The sequence below is a fragment of the Phaethon aethereus genome (genome assembly GCF_964289735.1).
Source record: "Phaethon aethereus genome assembly, chromosome: 15".
Lineage (NCBI taxonomy): Eukaryota > Metazoa > Chordata > Aves > Phaethontiformes > Phaethontidae > Phaethon > Phaethon aethereus.
In genome coordinates, this window is record NC_138591.1 from 326,237 (window position 1) to 350,936 (window position 24,700).

At 43.1% G+C, this 24,700-nt stretch overlaps 1 protein-coding gene across 1 annotated transcript; it reads right to left on the bottom strand.

The window, feature by feature from the left end:
- Positions 1–401: 401 nt before the first annotated feature.
- On the bottom strand, positions 402–8,327 carry KDM8 (lysine demethylase 8; the record flags this gene model as incomplete). Its single annotated transcript, XM_082006564.1, has 7 exons — positions 7,708–8,327; positions 7,048–7,214; positions 5,575–5,707; positions 4,243–4,284; positions 3,320–3,469; positions 663–755; positions 402–566 (listed from the first exon to the last, which is right to left on the bottom strand). Exons 1-7 carry the CDS (start codon positions 8,212–8,214, stop codon positions 402–404), a joined length of 1,257 nt encoding a protein of 418 aa, XP_081862690.1. The 5' UTR covers positions 8,215–8,327.
- Between the last annotated feature and the right edge of the window lie 16,373 nt (positions 8,328–24,700).

Below are 24,700 nucleotides of genomic sequence, written 5' to 3' on the forward strand. Positions count from 1 at the left end.
TGTTTATCTAACTACAATTTCTACTGTTAGTAAATCCAAGTAGAAGATAACACTAACCTGATGTTCCAAATACAGTTTGAAGAGGGGTGCTGGCACTGTGCATATATAGAGCTGTTTCAGATGTACACACACATACAAGATGATGACTTAACAGATACTCTTTACGAGGAGTTCATATTAGAAACACCCACAAATCTTCTTTCCATTTACCCATCCAGATTCTTTCACAATGCTGAAGCAAGAGTTTGTTGGGATTTTTTTTCAATCAATCTCTAACCTCTGGATCGGGAAGAACATTCTCAGGCTTAAAAAGAATTCTCTTGTGAGAAAATGCCAGATGCTACTTTTCCTGATTTTTATTTGCTATTACAATGCTAGCAGACTTTATGCATGCTTCAGAGCTATGACCACCAGAAACTGACAGAGAAGCTGGTATCAAGTGATCGTACATAGTGCCAATATTTAACTGGAATAAACAGAACCTGTCCAGGCATCAGAATACAGGACTGAAATGCAGCCTTTCTGAAATTGGGGAACTTAACTAAGTCAGGATCTTCCACATCAACCTATAAAAAAACAAAACAATCATCAGTAGAATGTCTACTCAAATATGATTTGATAAAGTAACACTACTGATATTAGCAGCTCAAGCAATTATTTACCTGACTAGTGTTGTGAAGAATTTGGCTTTCATGTGGGTACAGGTTTTCTGACTCTTGTGGTGAGTATAGACGGATATACTTTCTTCCAAATACCTGTATATATTACAATAAATGTTTTCCATCTGTCATTGACCTGCACATTACTGGAAACTGGGGGGCATAACTGGCATTTAACAGTAAAATATACCCGATCACAAGAAACATCATTATCTCTGTTAGTAATAAACAGACACTGCTATAATAAAATGTTAAAACAAATCAGGCTATTGGAATTCAACTACCTGTTCGCTTGGTGCAAATGAGAATTTGAAATACCAGGAAATGCCTTTAACCAAATTACTTTAAATGCAAAGTTTAAGGCACCCACACAGTATTATTTGCGCTCTACATAGAAAGTAATTATAAGAACTGAGAATAAGGACATTTGAGTCTTCAGTGCAGTTCACATCATCAGGCAGAGGTACCAGCACAGAGTGCCTGCTTCCATATACTCCTTTAGCTCTTCTGTGTCATCATTAAATTAGTTTTTTCATTGAAGTGCTAACTGAAAGACTAGAATTCATAAGACAACTGGACTGCCTGACCTGAACACTACATGGAATTGCAAGTTGTCAGTGCCTAGAATGAAGTGGCAGAATAAGAGTCAAAGCTGACTCCTGCACTGATACCAGTGGAAGGCCCACAGAAGGCATAGGGTGAGTAATCATGCTGCTTGTGCCAAGGTTCAAGATCTCTTCAAGGGCCAGGCATGATCGTATTTGTTTGGAACTATCACATTAAAGAGTAAGTCAGTACTCTGACTAACCACAGTACCCTGGACTGGCAGTGTGCTACCAAACTATTCCTAATCAAGCTGCTTGTCCTCTATCATCTATATAACATAACAGGATTTCCTGAAATCTTTTGTATGTAATGCTAGATGTTCCGAGGTTTTTGCTTCAAGGACAGCACATAAATGTATTGTAAAGGCTGGACAAGTATCAATACTCCTGCCCTATCCTACTCTTTACTAACACTGGTTAAACTACTAGAGCATTGAGTTAACTGTGGCTGTCCATGTGTTTTTAGGATACCTTCCATACCCCAAAGTGATTATGGATATTAATTAGCTCTCTAAAGAACCAAGTGTTATTTTTAGTGATGTATGGAAGTAAAGAAAACGTTGGTTGTTGGACAGCACATTTTCTAAATCCTTGAAGGGGGGGGGGGGGGCAGGGTGCAGTGTTACCCACATTAATAGCCGTGAGCTATTAACAGCTCCTTCCTCGACTTGCCTTGCTGGGATAAAGCCTTGTATATTGCAAGGTTGAACACCCAAGTAATGGTCAACAGCCTGCATCTCCAGATACTGGTTTCCTCACTAACGGAAATACTACGATCTCTGCAGCAGCTACTACCCAGCCAGTAGGGATCAATCCATTTTGTTACTTGTACTTGCACCTTCCTGTACTCCATAGCCACAGTTTAAATGGCATCAAGAGGAAGGGCAATTATAACTAAAAATTGAAAACTGCTGGCTCACCTGCTGTTCAAATTTCAAACTTTCTTACAGCGCTGACAGATACTCTCCCACTCTTTAGGCAGAAGAATAAAAGTGCTGAAGTTTTTAAGGGAAGTATCTTTTCCCAGTCTAACAGCTCCTATAATGGGACTTCCACCAAAAAAAAATTCCTGGCAAGCTTTACATAGTGTGTATAGTAGGATACTTTGCCTTCAGAAAGCAGGTGGGTGGGGGTTAGTGGGGAAAAGAAATACAATATGCACATAACTGTACAGCAGTAAGAGAAACCCACTTTAGGAAGACCTGAATTAAGCCTCAGTTCCAAGTGAAAACACAGGCTAGCAAGATGCAACTGTTTGGGACAGAGGAACTAAGTCTCAACCCATAAATAAGCACAAGTAGAAAGTATTCAATGTCATGATCCCGCTGGAAAATGTTTGAAAGTGTAAGCCATGTTTTCTTTAGAGAGTCTGATGGCATGGAGGAAAAAAGGGCAATCCCTTTCCAGCAAAAAAACCCTCAGTGTTTGAACACGTACAGTGGACCAGGAATATGTCTTTGGACTTGTATAGTGCTCACCAAAAAGTGCCTCAGTATTTTAACGTGTTACTCTGCACTAAAAGTCATCATCAAGAAGTCTACCAACAGTAACTGACTTAGCAGCAATGAGGTCACAGTGCAAATATTACTTCATCTGACTCTCAATGCATGCACGAGTAGATATTTTACTGGGTAACCTGAAGTGGACTGAAGTATGCACCTAAGTCTACCCCAAAATCTTGCTGCTCCAAAGAAGGAAGTTCCTTCTCTGGTACATAGTACACTATGACAGGATCCAGGTTCTTCCCAACTCTGTTACAAATTCCTTGCATGACCTCGGAAAAGCTGCTTCTTGTGATTTCCATTTAGCATCTGTAAAATGAGGATAAGTAATAGTCTATCTCAATGAGAAGCGCTTGTGGCCTACAAGATTACATTGAGTGTTAAGTTGCAGTAGTGACAAATGCAATATAATAGCAAAATAATACCTGCATATTCTCTATCCTTCAATTGTTTATCAAGTTGTCTGCTACCCTTGTCTCTAACGCTTACATACTGTAAGCATTTTTTCTAGCTATAGCATTAATGGCATGCGTAGAGTAAGTAAAGTACAGACCTGGGCTAAAAAATTTTGCTGGGGATCCTGATGAAGAGGTGAGATAGTGCCCTCTGGACCAAACCAAGCGTTAATGGTGATGTCATCTTCTTCCCCTTCCCCCAGACAGCAGTAGTCAGGGATACTGATATCCTCTTTCAACTCTGGGATCTACTCCCATAAAGAAAGAAACATTAAAAAGGGTATGTGCTGACTTGACAAGGGTATGTAATTCACAGAACAGAGGAACAAGGCTTGACACAAAGAAAACACTAGACCTGCTTGTCCCAGAAAGGCAAGAGGGAATTAGCTGAACTGCTGGGAATCTGCAGGAAATATCCTCACACCTTCTGTCCTAAACAAGCAGATTATGTTGGAAGGAGAGGTGGGAGAAAGAAAGGGGTTTCTCATTCTTCAAAGACCCTCTGCTTTAGCAGAAACCAGAGAAACCCACAAGAATAAGTAGGTTTGCTGTTCATGGAAAAGAAGCAGCTTATCTTTTATACACTAAACTTGCTTCTCTCCAGGATTCCTTTTTACGTCTCACACCAACCTGATCTCTGATTAACTGGAATGACATTTCAGAATACTGTGAACATATCACCACTGAAGACTGTTTCCTGTCCAAATCTCTTCCCTGACTTAGATATTCTTTGGGGAAATGCTGCTTTCCAAGGGATATCCCTCTAAGTATACGCTACATTGTACTGAAACTGCACTAAGATTGTCTGTCTTCACCCCTGAAAGGGTTTTGTTTCCATGCCTTTCAGCCAAATGGAACAAACCCCTCCCTTCTTCCTTCCAGTTGTGGAAATAGAAACTTAAGAAATACTGTGAATTCTCCATATGCCCTTCCATCTAGTGGAGCTGACATCTCAGAGATAACTTGTGCTACAAAGGGAACACTTGACTGCAGAAAGATAGAAACATTCACTCAGTTTTACCTGATCAAAAAGCTGGTGCTGAGCAAGGTATCCTACACTGTTCTGAAATTACAGCAGAGAAAGAAAAAAAATGCATGACATATATGTTAAAACTTCTCAGTCATTTAATTGACTTATAGGTAACATCCATTTCCAATGTCCTACTTCAGAGTACTAGAATTGTTTCAACAGTTGACCAGTATAAGGGGTCTTCTGAAATAGCAACTTACAGATACACTGAAATTCTAACACTGTAGATATATCCCCACAATCAACAAATTGTGCAGCTCAAGTTACTAGAAGAAACCTAGCTATCATAGAACCATAGAATCTTTGGGTTGGACCTTTAGAGGTCATCTAGTCCAACCCCCCTCCAGTAAGCAGGGACATTTTCAACTACATCAGGCTGCTCAGAGCCTCATCCAACCAGACCTGGAATGTTTCCAGGGATGGGGAATCTGCCACCTCTCTGGGCAACCTGTGCCAGGGTTTCACCACCCTCATTGTGAAATATTTCCTCCTTATATCTAGTCTAAATCTGCCCTCTTTTAGTTTAAAACCATTATCCCTTGTCCTACCACTTCAGGGCCTGCTAAAATGTCTTTCCCCATCTTTACTGTATGCCCCCTTGAAGTACTGGAAGGCTGCAATAAGGTCTCCCTGGAGCCTTTTCTTCTCCAGCCTGGACAAGCCCAACTCCTACAGAGTCTTGACAGTTCCACTGTCAACCCTGTGACAATGCTCTGCATCTTTATAGCTAGATCCTGCTAGTACACAGACTAGTTCACCTTCACTCCCTGTATCTTGATAGTCTATTCCAGGCTGCACCACAGACCAATTTGCAATGGCACATGGTGGTCCATCCTGCCAGAAGACTAGGAAACAGAAATGAGGGCTTCAGATCCTCAGCTGTGAAAGTAAAAGGACATTCCATCACTAATCAACTTTTTTTTTTTTTAACCTGGTGGCATGTGAATTTGGATCTTGATATTAGATCTCACTAAGCAGTTTAATAACCCAGAGGAACAAAACTGCTGGCTGAGGATCCTTTATCCTTAGACTCCACCATTCAGGCTTTTGCTGCAGAAGTTATCCATCTATTCATCAAATTCCAGCTACTGTACATTTGATTATACATAAGAATCAAACCTAGCTGTTGTTGCAGTAACTATTTATAGCTTCAGATCTTGAAAATACGTCAAACCTTTTTAATTCAGAGTTGTGCTTACAGCATACCGTCTCCCTTGACATCACTAAGCACGTTTGTTCTAAGCAGAAATTCTGTACCAGTAACACACTGCTGTATTTGGAGATGACTTGTGCTACAAAGGGAACAAAACGGGAGTAACAGACCTCATTCACAATATACTGGTCAATGAAGTCACTGACAGTCATGAGCTTCTGAGACCATTCCTCATCTGTGTATCGGGTACCCAATTCCACAGGGACTGTGCGGCACCCTGCGACTTCACAAAAATAGTCCACACTGAAATAAAGAAAGTTCCATTACCCTTTTATCCTGCTTTTCTTAGTAATCTTGAATGTAAGGCAATCAATCAAAATCAGTCTTTTAGAGTAATGAAACTCTACTATCATGAGCTGCTTCTCTCTAAAACCAACCAACCAGAGATAAAAGGTAGTAGAAAAGGAAGCAAGCAGCAAAGAAACAAGCAGTCAAGTTTGCGTGTACATTATCCCACAACTGCCTGTTTTGTTTTAAAACCTCACTTACCTCAGTCAACTATTGTTTCTTTATGAGCTAAGGAGATTTAAGCTGTTAGTCTCTTTGACTAGGGATGACTAATCTTTTTTGCTGCCTGCTGCTATATTTGCTGAACAAAATGTTTTATCTTTTTATCATTAATGCTAGATCAACTCTCTGTCAGTGTCAAATTTTGTATACAGGTCAAATAATATCCATCCTGGATAAAGTCAGAGGAATTACTTTGATGGGTGGTATACATCTCTCCATTGAGAATGATATTAACTAAATTAAGAAGTTCATCTTTTTAAGTGTCTGAAGTTAAGCAGTGGAGTATGTTCCCTCAAAAAAGAATAAAATCCCCATGAAATGAATGTGTTCAGTTAATGTCAATTTTACCCTCGGCTGTGGAATGAAAGCAATTGCTCAAATTCAGCATGTTTTTTCCCCTTTTCTAAGGAATCATGAGCTTTATCTCACAAATATTTGATTCTCAGTATTGGAAATGTTGGTTCCATTACGTACATTACACAAGCACAACAATGTTATTACTCACCCCTGAACATCAGCATCTGAAACTCAACACTAAAACACAGCACTGAACAAACATCAATGCTTGTACTTGTGAATAAAAAAGCCCACCATGCTTACTCACGCATCTCTCAATCCACTTCCCATTGCTCTCATTATCAGCAAGTTCTGAGACGTAAAAATCACTGGATCTGCATCTGACACAGACCCACTTAAGATGTGAGCACCTCACTGGAACAGTCAGCAATGCATGCTCGTCTCTAGTTTCCAGCTGAGCAACACACAGCGTCAGCAGTTTGCCAGGGCGCTCCCCGGCACACCCCAGGAGGCAGGGCTGCCTTCCAGCACAGTCCTGGACAGGACCAGCTTTCCCTGGCGCACCTGAGCACTTACTGTGCAATGCTCCGGATGGCTTGATGTGCTTCACTCATCGATGGGGGAACTTCTACAGAGCAAAGAAAATCTTGCAGCAATAAGGTGCTGCCAACAAAAGTCAATCCCAACAGCACTTGTCTTCTGTGAAGGTCAAGATACCTGACACAGAAAACAATCCTCACGCTTACCAGGGCAGGGAAGAAACTCTTATTTCCTACCTCCACTTCTTCATACATGGCCAGTGGTCCATAATCCCCTCTAAGACCACAGGTTTCTGTGGAATGAGATAGTTGTCTTTGAAATGCTCCAGTGAAGGACACTGAAGGTGTGGTAGCGCATCTTCTGGCCGCACAGCAGGAATGGGAAGGGGATCAATCCGGACCCTCTGGAAGAGAGACGTCCTCCTTCAACATCTGCTAGCCAAGGCCCCCGCGGCCTCCCCACCGGCCCGGCCCGGCCGGGCCCACCTCGCCCTGCCCCGGGCCGCGCACTGCCGGAGACGCCCCGCGGCCGGCGGGAGAGGGAGGGACAACGGGGAACGGCGGCCTCGAGGCGGCTGGGGGGAAAGCGACGCGGGGAGCCCGGCGTCGCTCCGGCGGCGGGAGGGGCCCGCGGGGGAGAACGAGTGGGCGCCGAGGGGGGCGTGTCGCAGGGATCCCACGCGGGCAGGGCCGCGAGGGCACGGAGAGGAGGGCAACGGGAGGGAGGCAAGAAAAGGGGGGCAAGGGGAGGGGGCTGACGGGGGCTCGTGAGAGCGGGCCGAGGGGGCGGGGGGAGCCCGAGAACAAGGCGGGGGGTGGGGGGAGGGGAGGTGGAGCCCAGGTGGGTGGCGCGGTAGCCAGGTCGCCTCAGGGCGGCGGGGCGCGGGCCGGCGATACCTTGGCGCTCCTCTCGGCTGCGGCGCGCCGCTTCCCGCGGGGCAGGTGCGCCTGCAGGACGCGGACGAGGCGGGCGAGGACGTTGTCCAGGACGGAGGCGCCCATGAGCAGTCCCATGTCACAGAGACGGACGGCGGGCGCCAGCGGGCGGAAGGCGGCGACCTCGGCCAGCGCCCCGAAGAGGCAGCCGTAGGTGTAGACCTGCCGCCAGGCCTTGCTGACCTCTCGCCATGGCCCCGCGTTCAGCTTCTCCCAGGAGTAGTCGCGCAGGACGTCGCCCAGGCGCCGCAGCGCCGCCGCCCCCGCCCCGCAGGGCCGGCCCGCCGCACTGTAGAGTAGCCTGCGGGCCCGCCGCAGCAGCGGCAGGACACAGTCCTCCACGTCGCCACTCAGCGCCAAGGTCAGCCCCTCCTCGGCGCCGGGCAGCAGCGCCCGTACCTCTGCCCAGAGTGCGCCATCCGCCGCGGAGCCGGTGGCCGAGCCCTCCGCGCCGCTGGGCGCCGTCATGGCAGCGCGCCTTCGCCGGCCGCTGCGGCGTGGCGCTGTCGGGCCTGCGCGCGCGGGCAGCGGCGGGGAAGCCCGTCCGGCGCGGGTCTAGTGCGCGGCGCCGCTCGGCTGGGCGGCCGAGCCCGCCTATGCGACTGTGGGGCCGGTGGCCTGGCGCCGCGCCCGAGCAGCTCCGCCCCAGCGGCTGCGGAAGTAGCGTTGGGGTCGCGTAGCGTGAGGGGCGCGGCCACGGGAATCACAATTGAGGCAGCCTGCGCTTCCGCCCCCCTCGCGCGTGCTCTCCTCGTTTGCCGCGGGTGGGCTCTCGCCTGCCGCTGACTTCGGCCGCTGCCGCGGCGGGGCCCCCTCGGGGATCTGGGCTGCCCGACAGAGGGGCCGGTGGCCGGCTGGTGGTAGCGCGTTGGTGTCGAGTATTGTTGCCTTCTTCTCATATTTGCATCTCCCCTGTTGCTGCCGGCAGCCGGTGTGGTGGCAGCTGTGGGCTTTTCGTTGCACTGCTCGTCATGGTGTTTTTCAGAATACATAACTCACAGTTCCTTGGCTGCCCTAAGCCGGTGTTCCAGGGCGCCACCGATGCAAGGAGCAGGCCCCCTCCTGCGGACTTGCGGCCCCGTGGTGCCACAAGTCTTCACGCAGCCGTATAACGAACCGGAATGGAAACCTAGGTTAAATAATATTAATTTTCTTAGGTTAGTTTTAGCCCAGATCAGTCTTATCACCTGGTTCGCGATGTAACTGTATGCTTTTACAGATGTAAGGGGCGGGATGGGGGGTTTAGGTGGGTGAAGCAAGCAGAGCCATTCCTTTGGGGTGGCATTGCTGCTTGGTTGCTGGGTTAAAGGCTCTCTGAAACTGTAGCCCAGGTCTCCGTGAGCAGTGTACTATCACCAACACTCAGTCTAGATAGCGTCATTTGGGCCCGTGACCAGTGAGGCTATTGGAATTTAGCAATGGTATGATTGATGCAGCTGTTTGCATTAAAGAGGAATGTACTTTTCCTTCTACCATAGCTTATGTGTTAACCATAGAGTGATGGTTAATGGTACAAGGAAGATAATCTGTTTTCACGTTGGAAATCCTTCTGCTCCAAAACTGAGACAGCTGTTAAGAAGTAGATGACCCTGGAAGACCGGGAGATACTCTAATCAATGTTGATCTTCAGTATTAGAAAGAAAGCCAATGTGGGACCCTGCGTGATGATCTGCGAGGAGCCTAGGAGGGTCAGGGATGAACGCTGCTGCGAGGCAATGTCTGTTTGATGGTTTATGCTGCATGCTTTTAATCTGTACTTAAAACATGCTTCCTTGTTTGGAATATGCACTTCAATCTTCTAACACACTCCACATGGCATGTTTCAGCCCCAGCTTGCTTTGATAATGTTCTGAACACCTGAGAACACCCTGAATGTGTTCTCAGTACTTAATACTTGACTGCAAAGAAAATATAATTTTACTTAAAATTCAGCAACTCTGAGGAATATCTTAACATCATGAATGAAAACCTAAAGCAACATAACAAGAAATGAGGAATTTGTAACTCATGAAAATTTTTTAAAGTGTCATTTGTCTGGGGTTGAAATCTTCAGACTTGATGCAAAATCTTACATTTACAGAAAATGTTAAAATCATCGCCTTTTGTACTGCGAGAACACTCCTTTGTCCCGTGGTCACTCACCAGTGCTTTGAGGCAAAAAAAAAAAAGGAAGTTTAGTCCTCCTGTTGCTGCTTTCGACCCTCCTCTACCTCATTCCCCAGCTGTCTTGGTTGACTGCCTTCCTCTTCTTCGGTTACACTTTAGACTTGCTGCATTGCATTATCATGCTGGCCCACCTATTCTGTTTTATAACTGCCTTTCTCTTGGCACCTTAAATTCATCCTGTGACTGTGTGATTTTAGCACCTTCATCTAGAATTTTCTCCTTTATTGCTAACTGTTAATACATGCTGCTGTAGGAGGAAGTATTTAACTGGCAAGAAAAACTTCTTGTTAGACCTTGAGTTCAATATTTGTAATTTATGATGCTAGCAAGTGTAGCTAGTCTTGTGCTTATGGACTGTCTAATTTTTATTGCCATTTATATTAACTTTTATTCCTCGTTAAGTTGGTTAATACTGTTCTTACTAAATCACAGTTTTCCTAGTTTAAATATCAGGAATATTCTCACAAATTACATTTTGAAGATTTGGATTATCTTTCTGGTATTTTAAATAACACCAAGTTCTGAACATGTAATCTGTAGCGCAGTGATGGGGCATTAAGGCCATGATAAGCTTTATCAGTTTTACTGTAGGTGAAGAACCAATTGGGAGTAGATTTTAGTTTTCAGGTATTCAGGGAGGTTCAGTGTTTCTCTTTAAGTGTACACTGGAACAGTGTTATTTCTAGTCAGTCATATTTTGGTACAATGGTTTGAATGCTGATATAGCACCAATAGTCGTGAAAGGGTTGAGCTGTATATCTGCTAAGCTAATAAGGTAGGTTGTCAGATGTGTATTAAGTCTTATTGTAGTGTGTTTGGACTTTAGGAGGAAAAAGCTAAAAAAACCTAAAAGCTCATAATGTCATACTGCATCTTAGATTCTGTGATCTTAGCAGTTTGGTTGAAATTGTCTTTATTGGAAAGAAACCCAACAGGTTTGCAAAAGCTGACCTGGGAAGTTTTGCTATCAGTGTAACCTTGCACTACATACGTACTAGTTTTGAAATGTCTGTAAATTAATGCAGATTTTTTTTTTGTCAGCTGTCTGACCAAGGAAGTAGGTGACTTCAGTGCTAGACATTTCCATTCTAAGTCAACAAGAGATAATTTAATTCCTGCTACCAATGAACAAAGATGATTGTCATCTGTGTAACCTGCAGAAATTGATGTGAAAAGGAGTTCTGTTTCCCTGTGGATTATGCCACCATTACTGAAACTTGTGCTGTTTTCATCAGAAGTAATTTTTTTAAAGATTGTGGAAGCCAAACTGCCTAACCTTGCAGAAAGATGGCCCTTTTAAAACATGGAGGAAAAGTTGGTACCAAGATTTTTTCCCTGCTGCTTCTTGCAGTATAGTCTGTGTTATAAATTTACCTGTCCAATTGATTGACAGAGACTAGTCAATTAGAATTTTTTTGATTTATTAAAGCAAGCAACAAGTAAGCAAAACAGCGCTGGGCGACCGGGGAGTCTCCTGCTCCACCAACGGCCGGCAGCTTAACAGTCTTTCAGTCCTCTCTTTATCCTTTTCGTCGGTTGTCAGTTTCTCCAATCACAACCCGTTTTCACTCGCGCCTTCTTTCGAATCTTCCAATTGCAATCTACTCCGCTCCCCCCTCCCTTCTACCTCAGGGCATGTTCTGTCTTACTTGTAGCCAGGGGTATTCAAGGTGTTAAGCAACGATTTCTTATCATGCCGTTCCATCTTACTACACAGTTCTTTCATTCTTAGCATTACCATCTAAACTTTAATGCTTTAAGAAAACTTTAGCGAACTTTAGGAAACATGGTTATGCAAGATTGTCTCACAGGACTTAATTGTATAACACATATCACAGGACTTAATTGCATCTGACACAAAGTTTTATGACAGTTTATAGTTTATCACAGTCTGCAAATCACTTTTTGTTCTGTTTTATATTCTGTGCATTTTTAAAACATGCTCCAGGCAGCTCACTTTCTCCTAGCACTGACATTCAGAAAGAAATTCCATATTAAAAAAACAAATAAATAGCCACACAATTAAGGGAGATGATAAAGTCTGATAAACTATCTGTATTTCTCCCTTTGTTTACAGTCATAGATTCCAGGACCCATGGTTACTTGATGTTACCTTGTCTGCCACTGGTGGAAAATTGATTAGTTACACCAAATATTAAAAAAAATGGTCTGTATCTTATGTTGCCGTTGTCTTCATTGGAAAGAGCAGGTGTTTGACCTGTTCAGAATTTAATTATTTATTTGTAGTAATAGTGTCTTTTAAAACACTCTTTCCTGATTTACTAATTTGAATTAATGAACAGACTCCTGCGACTGTTTTTTGGATTTTATTAAAATGACATGAAGACACATGCTCAGTGATTCACCACTTGAGTTCTAAGTAGGACATTTTTACTAGGTGGATCAATTTTAAAATGACAGCATCTGGTTGCTTGTACACATTTATTTATGATTCTTCCCCAGGCGAGTATAGCAGGAGTCTGGTGAGTAATAACCAGCTGTTGGAATTAGCAGATAGGGAAAGTGGTTATCTGATGTGTGAAGGAGTATGGGAGCCAAGGCCAGAAGTAATAAAAACTAAACAGATGCCCCAAATGCATAAACCCAAGTAGGGACTTGTAAATTACTTGCCTGCTGATGGGCAAAATAGTCTCAGATGTGTTGACTTTGTCTGGAGTTTTTGTTAGAGATTAAACCCTCTCCACCACCGCATCACAGACAGCAATCCAGAGAGCATCCTGGGTCTAATTCTAGCACTTTTGCAGTGCTCGGTCAGCATGAGCAATAGCATGCAAAGCATGGAAGCTCTCTCTGGTAGCTTTTGTCAGTTGTCTCTCCAATACATTAGAATAGGCAAAAAGGGATACGAGTGTGAGGAAACTCTGCTGTTGGACCACCTTGTCTCAAATCCCAGGTGTGCTGTGACTCAGGTCCTTTCTGGTGCTCTTCTGAGGTGTGTTCTTATACTGAGAACAATCACTGCAGGAGCACAACAGCAACACCCCAGCGGTTTTCCATCTCCTCAGGTCTTCAGGCTGCCACTCAGCTTCTCAGGAGCTCTGTGTCACTTTTGGCAGCCTGGCACTCTTGAATTACTGAGAGAGGTGGTCTGTTTTGTCATTACCTGTGCTTTGCGAAAGAGTTATCAGAAGACTCTTTCTGTGGGACTTCTGCCCTTATCCTGATAGTTGATGAGACCAGCCCTGAAGTGACTGTTGCAGCTTGATGGGGGAAGCTTACCCTGAGAATTAGTGTTACCTTCCACTGTGACTTTCAACAGTGATGGTTTCCTAAACTGGAATTTATATTATGCTCATCAGAGTTACTGCAGTTGCTCTTAAATAAAAACAAATTTATGACAACAAATGAAAAATGTACATTCTTGATACATCTCCTTCACATTTTGTAAAGGAGAAGATAAACCAAGGTGAAACTATGGAAGTTACATTGAAACTTTCATAACATTTCATAACATTTTGATGACTGTCACAGTATTTTATAAATGCTGTATCTTCAGAAATACTAATTGTATATACATCTTATTAAGCTTACACCCTAGCTTGCCATTAGGCTGGCATAAATTGCACACTATGGTATGTAAAGGTGGGACCCTAAAACACATTAGTCTCTAAATGGTGTATTTTGCCAATTATTTGTACAAAGGAAGAGGGTCTACAGTAACTGTAGTGGGCTATTAAAGAAAAGGACTCTGTAGTCACGTCAGGTGAGCAGGGATCCAGAATTTCACAATGCCTTTGCAAGTGGAAAGCATAGAAGTTCAAAAACAACCTGCAAGATGAAGCCTATCCAGTTCAGGGCATGGGGAGTGAGGTAGACCTTGCAGAAATCCAAGGTTTGCAGCCACATAAAAATTTTTAACAGCTGGGTGTTTTTATGATGAATAATAATTGCAGCTGTGAGTTTGAGTTAGGGGCTGTCAGGCTTCTGGTATAAATTAACTTCTCCACTTCTCAAGCCATCACAGGATTAATTCCCTTTCTGTGTTAGTATAGGCAGCTGCATTTATGATCGGTGTTGCCACTTTCCATGGAAAGTCCCAAGTTCTGAGTGCTGCAGGAGTCAGATGGGGCAGCTGAATAATATCTTCTAATAATTTATACCGCATAACCATCTTTTGGGGTTCCATCTCTTGTCAGCTCTGCTCTCTTTCTTAGGCTTGTATACTGTTACATAAAACAAACTAGTTCGATGCCAGTTTTTTAATTATTTGTTTCCTAAACTAACTCAGACTTTTGAAAGTGTATCAGGATATAATGTATGCTTGCATAGTAAACCACACAAGATTTAAATGTAATAGATAGCCAATCTTATATAAGAATTATATAAGAATATATTAACAGGTTATTATCAGGCTTACTATCTTTTGTTCTAGTAGAAGCAAAATGAGTGACAGATATGAGCACTGTTTTCCTAGGAAAGCAACTCTTTTTCTGACTATACAAAGGTTTAAAACCTGCTAATCTTTATTCCTAACTATCTCAATTATATATGTATTTAGCTGTATCTATTGTTTATGTATCAGCCATGTTATATTTTACAATGTTAATTACCAGTACGTTAGTCTTACTTTGCATATCGTTAATTATTATGTTGTTAGAAATTGATTTTTGCTTATCTTGGAGAAGACACTTGGAAAAGTGGTCTCCACTAACGTCTTGTAAGAACATATACAAGTGTTAAAAACACTCTTATTGTTTAGTGTACAGACATTTCAAAACTAGTACACATGTACTACAAGGTTAATTAGTCTGACTAAATAAGCGAGGATGGAATCAACTTTTAAAAAGTATTATGGTTGAAGGTCATATGTTAAAGTAAACATTATTTTATGTTTACTTTATTTATATTATGTTTATTTTAAAAACAGCATTTTATGTTTGTCCCCCAGGTCTAGATTCTCTGTTACAAAAGCTAACAGATTTTCACCTAGAACTTAAAATTCTAGTTGATTTTATTAGTTTGCCCATTTAAAAAGAAAGCCTTACTATAACCATCTTAATAGAGTTAACAGGCTATGAATATTGTTTAGCGTCCTTGTTCTCTGAATCAGTATTTCCAGTGGCTGATCTAAGCTGAAGTGGCATCTGTAGAGTCTTCATTCTGGAAAGCGAGAGAAAGCTGTTTAGTTTGATGCTGGTGCTCTGACGTTCTCCCTGCAGGACTGATGTCCAGCGTCAGCCACAGACATAAAGCTGCCATGCTGCTGAGGGCACCTGAAGCTCTGCCACGTCAGGGTTACTGGTAGTGACTGCTGCTTACAATTGTGGTGCTTCTGTGAGATGATGACAATGAATTCCCCTCCAGCCATCTGCATCAGGAAGATGCTCTCATGGTTGGCCTGGGTGGTGTATGCCTTTACTGGCCATTACAGCAGCGAAGTGCCTGTCGGTGTTAGCAATGTCCCTCTCTGCCTGGGGCAGGGATGAAGGGGAGGAAAGGCTGGTACTGCTGCTGTCCTGCCGTGTGTGCCTTAGGATAAGTAGACTGTCTCTGCTTCCAGGGGTGGTTGGCTGGTACCTTCCATGAGCACTATACTCATTTAACGCCCGCTCCCACCTCCCCCCAAAAAAGGGGGGAGGGTGAAAATGGGAGGTAATGTGCCCTCTGGTCCTTAGATGGGAGTGTAAATTGATGATTGCCATGAGAGTGTTTAGCATGGCTGACTGATTTTCCATTACAGGGGATGAATGGTTGTCTCTCCCTCTGCAAGAAAAAAAACTTGAACACATAAGACTTTCAAGACTTTGAATGTCTTTCCTGGCTGCCTTTTCTGCTCCTGTGGACAGGAGATGAATGATTCTGATTAATAACATGTACAGAATTAATTGTTATATGAGAGTTATTTTCCTCAGGTAAGCAAGGTCTTCCTGGTCAAGAGTGGCAGAGCCATGCATTTCAATTGTGTCTTGGAGTCGAGTGTAATTGTACAGCAAAAGTCTAATGACGTATGTGTCTTTATCAACCTGTTCTCTGCATTGTGTTTTTATCACTGCCATCTGCTCTGCCAAGAGTGGCAGCTGCCGGGTCTCACAAATAGCGCTCTCATGTACTTTCATGTAGAACAACATATTGTCATAATTTCTCTGATATTACTAGATGGAATAACTTAAGTGAGATAAGGTGACATTTTGCATGGCACTTTGGAATGCATTTCATTGCAGTGTGTGTAGGACACATGATGTTCTTTCTGGAGCGGGCTATAACAGCGCACACAGTTCTACTTTCAGAAATCACTGGAAAACGCTTATTTTTCCAAAATTATTATGTAACATCGATCTGGGACATATGTGTCAGTGCTGAGATGCAACTGAGACATAGTCAGTATTAGTATTGCTTACATATGTAGTTATACTAAGCCTTAGTTACTTTTGCTGTATGGAAATAGTGTAAGTTAAACTATTTTTTAAATGTAGGGGGGGTTTTTTGTTTATATCAATTTGAATCTCCTTCATATTTGCAAACATGTTCAGACAGCTCCTTCAACATTAAAAAAAAGAAAAAAAATCTTTACAACAAATCTTTAAAAAGATCTTTATGGCAGTGAGTACTCTTTCTGTTGTCTCAGATGGACCCTAGATAGGAGATCTAATTGTAGACTAGGCCAGATTCCACTAGGTGTCCAGCCTAAGCCCATCCTCTGGGCTCTCTCGAGTTGTTTGAGAGAGATGTCTTCTGAGAGGGATCCATCTGAGACTGAGATGGGGTATCATCCAAGCAAGTGGAATGAATTGCTCTCTGTGGATGTCTGTTTCTCTCCTCAGGCTACAGAAGAAAGCTAAAAGACTAGCTTAGATGACGTTCTTGCCTTTTTGGCAGATAAATGTAGGTGAGGTGAATCACATACTGAATATAAGCCAACATGTCCTCTTGTTCTGAGTGCTTGCCAAAATCTTGTTTGTGCACCAAGTGTAGGAAAATATTTGGTGTAATCTACCTTCACAGAGATGTCTCTCCTTAAAAGTAATGAGGTACATCCTCTTTTACATATTCATCTCATTCTTTTGGATGTGTATTTAGTGCAGTTTTTACTACACAGGTAGTCTCAGTGATTTCTAGAGCAAGTGACTGGCTAGTCTCTTCTTTCTGTCATAGTCCCTCTTGCTGCTTGCAAGGAAAGAAGGAAAATGGCGTGTAACTCAGAGAATATACCTGTCTTTTGCAATATACCTGTCTCATACATGTGTGTTGTAAAACCGTGACACCAAATCTGTCTACCTACTGGAAAGATTTACAAGGAAAACTGATTTAGGATGTTTCTTCTTGCTAATGAGCATTGATGAGAAACAGCCTTTCTGATACGGCAAAAAACCCAGTTGTGATAAAGAATGTGGAATATTTATTCTTGATTCTTGTGTCATTTTCTTTTTCAAGTGTGATAGGATGTAAAATGCTGAACAGCTGATCAATGATATGAAGGGTGGAGGCAAAGAAACAGCTTGCTTGCTGGTCAGCCTGTTTGTAATGATGTGGTAGGTGGAGAGCTTTTCTGACAGAAGTGTGTAAGCAAGCCAGGGCATGGCTCCTGTATGTTTCTCTGCCTCATCCAAACGGATGTGTAGCTTTAGCATGTCATTGCTAGCCAAGCAGAGGCCATTTGAATTGTGAATAGTGTTCTCCCAATGGCAAACAGATGATCAGGCCAGAGAAAAGTCTCTTGGCATTTAAATGAAGTTGTATGCTCTAGAAATGCAAGTCTTGCCTGTGTTCCAGTAGTGCATTTCAAGAGTTGATAAAGGCTGCTGGCATTGTACTGATCTTGAGCACACACCATATCACCTTTTTATCCTAACGATAGGGAAGTGTCATTTTCAGTAACCAGACTTTATATATATATATATGTACCTTAAGAGAAACACTATATATATAAAAAAACTTTTTTTCATTTCCTTTCAAGATTTACAGATCTTATTTGAAACTTCTGTTTGATTTATCCCCCAGACTGGGGCTATAAATGCTGCATGAATCGTTTTTGTGCTCTGTTTTAAGTATATTTTGAAGTGTACACAGTTATTTGTGTTCATACATCACATTCTTATTAATGAGCACAGTATAATTGTTGGTTGTATTGACTTTTGTTTCTGTGGATGTTCTTAAAAGGTATTTTAAAGGCTTTGCTGGAGTTTGCATGTGCTTCAGAAATTAAATTTAGTCTGTGATTTTATTACCCTTTTTATTTAATTTATCTTAACTGTTGCTTTCAAGCTGTGAACCAGCTGTTGACTTTGAAAAAACATTGTTCAATTTGAAAGGAGCATTTTAAAGCTTAATGTAATGGCTGTAAGTAATCACTACAGCAATTATATTTTCCGATGTTGTGCGTCACTATAATAATATTGGAGGTTGTGAGAAAATGCAGGAGAGAAACACATCAAGCCCAAACTTCTCTGTTTTGTCTGTGATGCCCAGCATCTCTCTGTTTTGTATATAGCTTGGTGTCACTCTTGAATTGTGGCAGAAAAACTGAGTGTCCACTCTTTTGGGGCCCTATGTGTGCCCAGCAGAAATCAAGGGCTGCTTCTGAGCATTGCTCTCTGTCGTTCTTCTCAGACTGAACAGGTTTTTTTCTTTCTCCATACCAACAGATTGTAGATGGATGCTTGCTGCAGTAGCAGAGGCACCTGCTGCTCTGCTGCCTCCTCCTGGCTAGTTCCAAGATGTTGCACTTGACATAGAGTGGAATTTTGGGTTTGACTCTTCTTGAGCAGCTGTGTACCCACCTTGTATGGTACCATTGGTAGCAAGGCTCCTCAGAGTGTCTGGCCAGGGCGGGAGTGCTTGGTGTCCTGCCAAGTCAAGTCATGCTCCTATTGTGCTCTGGAAATGAGCAGCTACTTGCCACAGTGAGGAGAATTAATAGAGAAGTTAAGGGTGTATTTTCATCCACATTCTAAGAAGGAACATCCTCCATTTATTTGTGAGCAACTCTCTAGTTCAAGCAGGCTGGAGCTCTTGGGGAAGAGAACTTTCCAGGTCACTGCAGTGAAGGTAAGAGAAGCAGCATGCACTCAGGATCCCTTCATATTGTAACAATCCATGAAAATGCTGTGCAGCTTCCTCTGCACTGGAAATTCTCTCCATAATGACTTTAAAAGGAATGTAATATGCATCATTGTGGGAATGGGATACCTTTCAAAATGAGTCACCTAGCTATGCTGTATTTGTGTTTCGAAACTGTGGATTATAGTGGTGCTCTAAAAAGGTACTCCACCAGATCGCACAATTGTGCAGGACCTAGCCCCTTCTCTGCTTTTGCCAGTGTGTGTTGCACAGCAGGTCCAAGCTAAACCATCGGTTCCCGTTAACAGCTTTGTGAAGCAATAATGCAGCTGGGGTAGACCCAGTAGGAAGCTTAGATTCAGCAGTATACTAAGCCTTCCCCCAATTTACATTGCAGCAAGATCCTTCAGAATAAGGATCTAATGACAGCAAGATCTGAGCCAATACAATTTAGTGACAATAACAGGAAGGGCAAGCATGCAGGGAGCTAGAGGCATTGAGAGCTTGGGACAAATGGGAGACCAGGCTTACTACTGAGGCAGAATTCCGGTGTTTGATTGCCGTGGTTTTGAAGGAAGGACTGATGATGCATTTGGAAGTAGGTTTTGTGATGGCACTTGTAATGGATGGTCGTCATGGTGATATGATTGGGATGATCCTCTACTAAGAGGTAGTTCTCCTTTGGCATGGCAGCACTCAGCTAGAATGACCTGTACTTTACCTTAAAAGAAAAAAGTAAGATTAACAAGAGAGTGAAAGCATACCCACATGTACCTGTGTGTGCAGTAAGCATCAGTATGACATCTGCAGCAAACTGAATTTTGATGTAGTTTCCTGTTTCTCCACCTATGTGTGGTGCACAGGAAAGCAAAAGCACTGATGCAGTTCAGGTGTATCCCTTCCAGACAAGTGTGGTAGAAGCTGGGCTGCTGACCATGTATTTCACAGAAAGGGGCAGAGACAGAATCCTCATTGTGACAAAGGCAATATGACATGTGAATTACATTATATACATATATGTATGTATGCATAAATTAGACATTCAAAGAAAGTAGCTGCTGGGATGGAGACAGACATGGAACAGTGTGTTCTGGAAAGTTAAAACCTTAGCCAGCGTCCCAAGGTATTTTTTAATGCAGCAGAATGAAATTCCTTTGGGTGTAGCAAAGGAGGCACATAAAGTGTAATGCCCTGTGAAATCACAAAGAGCCACTTTCAACAGATGGAAAAAACAACTTTAATACAAAACCAAAAACTGATAGACTCTACCTTTGATAATCCAAATACCAGGTTACACTTTAACAGTATCCATTACTGTCTATAAAGTATATTTCAGTTGTTCAATGCACTTGCTGATTTGTCACTATATAGAACTTAAAGTGCTGAATCTTATATTGTTCTGCTCTCTTCACTCTAAGGAATTAAACAAAGTCTGTGACAAATGGCTCCCAAGTTACATATGCTATTTCAGTCTGCTGTCTGCTGCACCTGTGCTGCTATTCTGAGTGTGGAACCAAACCCCTTGTTTTGAAGCTGGTTTTAGGAGTCCCTGTGGCAGGGGATGTTAAGAGCTGTGAGCGGACACAGATGAACTGCCCGTTGCCAGTGGCAGACCTACAGACTGGCACCCTAGAGCCAGGGAGCTTTCCTGTGCCCCTGGAGAAGGAGCATCATCGTGCAAATGGATGAGAGTCCTCACCTTCCCCGCATTGCACCACCTCTGACCTTTCTGAGACAACACCTCTGCAGAGGAGAGTAGGGGCACCTCTGCCAGCGGTTCTGTGCTGCTCAGTGCAGCTTCAGGCAGCATTTCTTGGGAACATTTAGCTGAATATTCCCAGGGTATGTCAATGCTGGCACTTGGAAAAACTCCCCGTGCACCAGTCATTGTAACCTAATCAGGGAAACCTGGAGACAGCACGAGGTGGGGGAGGCATCAGTGTCTTGTTATTTTAGGCATGCATAACATCAATAGCACGTGTTTAAATGTGACACACTGAAGACTTAGGAGTCCTGTAGAGAAAGGCATGTCTCACAAATCTCTTGTTCTCTGGAGGAGGCCACAAACATGTGGGACAGAACAACTGCATTTATATATTCCATTTGGATTTCCAAAACGAATTCACCAAGGTCGCTTGTGAAAGACTTCTAAATAAAGCAAGCAGCTATGGCATGAGAGGACAGGTCCCCAGATGGATACATAACTTAAAAAGTGTGTAGGAGTAAATAGCCAGTTTTCACAGTGAAGGGAGGTCACCAGAGGAATCCTGTGGGGATCCGTGCTTCAGCTGTTCGACATACTCAAACGTGGTCTGGAGAAAAGGATGAACGATGACTGTGTGTTTGCTGACAGTTCTCAGGTACTCGAGGTAGTAAAAATAGGAGCTCACTGCAGAGCGCTGTGGAAACTCTTGTGTATAGTAAGTGACTGACCTGATGTAATTTAGTGTAGAGAAATAGAAAGCGATGAGCAGAAGGAGGAACAATCCTAATTTTGTGTATACAGTGATGAGTACAGAGGTGATTGTTAAGTCATGAATGAGACCTAGGATTGTAATAAATACTTATATGGAAATGCTGGTGTAGCACTCAGTCATAAAAGTAAATAACATGTTAGGAGTTCTTAGAGAAGGAACAAAACAGGTAACAGGATTATGTCCTTGCATAAGTTCCTGGTGTTTCGCACCTTGAATACTCTATGCGGTGCTGTTCCCCCATTTCAGAAAGCAAAGAATTTAACTAGAAAATGTTAGATGAGAGAGACAAAGATGATCAGAGATCTGGAATGGCTTCTTTATGAGGACAGCCTTGCCTTGTAAAAATGGAATTAAATGGATTAAATGGAATATATGTGTATAAAATCATGTGGAATAGGAAGCATGAGGAAGGAATGATTGTTTACTGCACCTGTTCATGAAGGAGCTGGGAGTGGAGGGGAGGACATGACAATACATATGTCAAACTCAAAGCAAAAAAAAAAAAAAAAAGGAGATACTTCTTCACACTGTGCATATTGGAACTGTGGAACTCCTTGTGCCTGGATATTGTAGGTGCTAAAAGTTTCAAAAAACGAAAGCATAAAACTAGAAGAAAAATCTGTTTGTGATTATTAAATACCAAAGACCCACCGCACTCTGACTCAGAAAGTTTCCAAACTGTATGCACATCACTAGAGGCTGGGGGCATGCTGCTACATGCTTTCCTAATTCTTATCTTCTTATCTAGACATTCTTCTCCTGTCTGTTGGTACAAAAGGAAAGCAGGATATTGGGCTAAATAGACTTTTGGTTTGAACTCATGTGGCCACTCTTACATGTTTATGTTATCGTAAATTTGACACATTTTAGGTAAGAAATTGCGTATGACATAGGTTTACACTTAGGGACAATATTTTTTACTGGTGCTTTATTTACCTCTAAAATTTGCCTTTGGCTCATCAGAGATAACTGTAGCCTTGAGCTGCGATGTGTTTGGTTCTTGCAGTGAAAGTTGTATTGCCAGCAGTGGATGTCAGATCTAAAGACAGTAGGCAAGTGCCTTGTTGCGTGGATGTCAGATTCCACTGGAGATTGGCAGGCGAGCCCCTGATCTGGTGATGTTTTGCTGATTGATTGGGGTAGAGGAAGAAAGGGGAAGAAAAGGTTCAGTTGGCATCTAGGATCCATTCTGAGTTTTCTGTGAGACAGTCAATGAGGCCCTGGGAATGTTTATGGAGGCTTCTGAGTAATGGATGGTGATCTAAGTCTGTGCACTTTTTGGTGAGTGTTCTTAATGCTTGTGCAAGGAGATAGCAGCCTGCTAGCATGGAGGAACCCAGATGGTGAGGAGGTTGTGGGCCTTTCTAGATGGAAATTTTGAATGAGTTAAGCAGACACTGACTCCAGTCTCTACCATTCCCATTCCTTTGCACGCCCTGTTGCTCACTGTGTAGCACAAGAGTCATGGGGGTAGAGTTCTGGGCTTCCTGTCACTCCTTGGCTGTGTTGCCATCAGGATGGAGCCAGCTCCCCAGATTCTCCTCTGCAGGAATCTTCCCATTTACATGCCTCAGAAATAATTCCTGTGAATTTACTTAATCACAGTTTACATGGTAATAACCCTTGGAATATTTTTAATGGGTAAATAATGTGTATCCCCTGCTGTAAGGGGGGTTCTGCTGGTTCCAACATTCAATTATTGTATGATCTACTTCCCATTACATGATCAGAGAGTGAGACCAAAGGAAACTAACAGCGGTGGGAATGATTAGCAGCTACTTTGTGTCTGGGGCATGGGCATACCTTTTTAATGCTCGTTCAGAAGCCCCTACAGTTAAGGAGAATGCAGTTCTTTGGTGCTGCCAAGCGAGTGCCACGGAGGGAGCGTCTGGTTGGCAGCGTGGTGCTGTGCACAGGGACCTGGCTAGTTCTCTGTACAAGGATACTTATTCCCAGAGAAGTTCCATGCGAATGAGGCTACTCAGCCTCTGGTACCTGACTGAGTCCAGTCACTTTCCTTCCTGCATGCCTGGCTGCAAGCTGTATTGCGAGGGGGCCTGGGAATGCCTGGCTGCAAGATTTTGTTCAGTCCCTCTTCTCCTAGCAGGCAGGCTTTGAGCAGCTCCAGATGGTCACAAGTATGTCACTTTCTTGTGAGACAGTGAGAAGGGGAGTGGCATTGCCACCCAGCACCTTTGAGAGAAGAGAAGGTGAAGAGGCTTGCCTTGGGGCTGCACAGTATTTCTGCACCAGAGCAGTGTCAGGCAGACTCAGGACTTCATGTGTCTGTTGCTGGGGCTTATCATGCTCCACTGCAGTCAGACAAGCCCTTCTGCTGAACAGTGGTCCAGGAGCCATCCCGTCACTACAAGCCTGGCTGATAGCTTCTGGAAAGGTGACATACCAGCCCGGCTAGCAGCCACATACATGATCACAACGTGTGGGGAGAACTACTCTGAGGTAAGGTGATGTCTGACTGGAAAGTGCTTGCTCAGGGGCACACTCCAGCCCCTGCACTGTGATTATCCTAAGCACCAGCATATTTTTGCCAATTTATGTTCCTTTTCCTCCCTTCTTTTAGTGATTTTTGCTTTTATTTAATGTTGTATTCTCTTTCGTAATTACTTCTTTAATGTGTAATGTTACCGCCTGCCTCACTTGCCGATGCCCCCAGCTCCTGGGCACCTTCAGGACCAGCACTATAAACAAGTTGTGGTGTCTCTCAACAGCAAGGTTCCTGCTGAAATAGCTCCCTAAATAAATAAAAGGCAAATTGGATATTGGAAAAGAACTTTAAATAACATCTGAATTCCTAGGGAACTACATCTTACATCTCTGTTAGGGACAAATGGGTTCAACATAAGTAATAATCCTCTGGAATGAAAAATAAAGAAACACTGTTCACCAGTCTCTGTGGGCTGGAATGAGAATAGACTTCAGTGATAAATAAAAGCAAAATGCAAAGATGTCCCTGGGTGGCAGATGGGAGCAAAAGATTTAAACATCATAGGACTATAAACACACCATTTCTGAAATATGCCATAGCTTGTCTCCAAATAGCTGGTTTGGATATGATGGGTCTAGCTTTTTCCTCTTGTGTGATGGGAAGAAACTAAAAGCCCTTTACTGAGACAGCATTACTGGCAGGCCTCTGCAGCACATGCTAGACCATAACCTTCCCACATGCAGCTGCACCTTTCAAAACACAGCCTCATTGTGCTGGATTCTAGCTCTTTAATGAAACATAACTCACTGAAATTCTCTCAATCACTTTCTTTCTTGTCTTTCCTCAT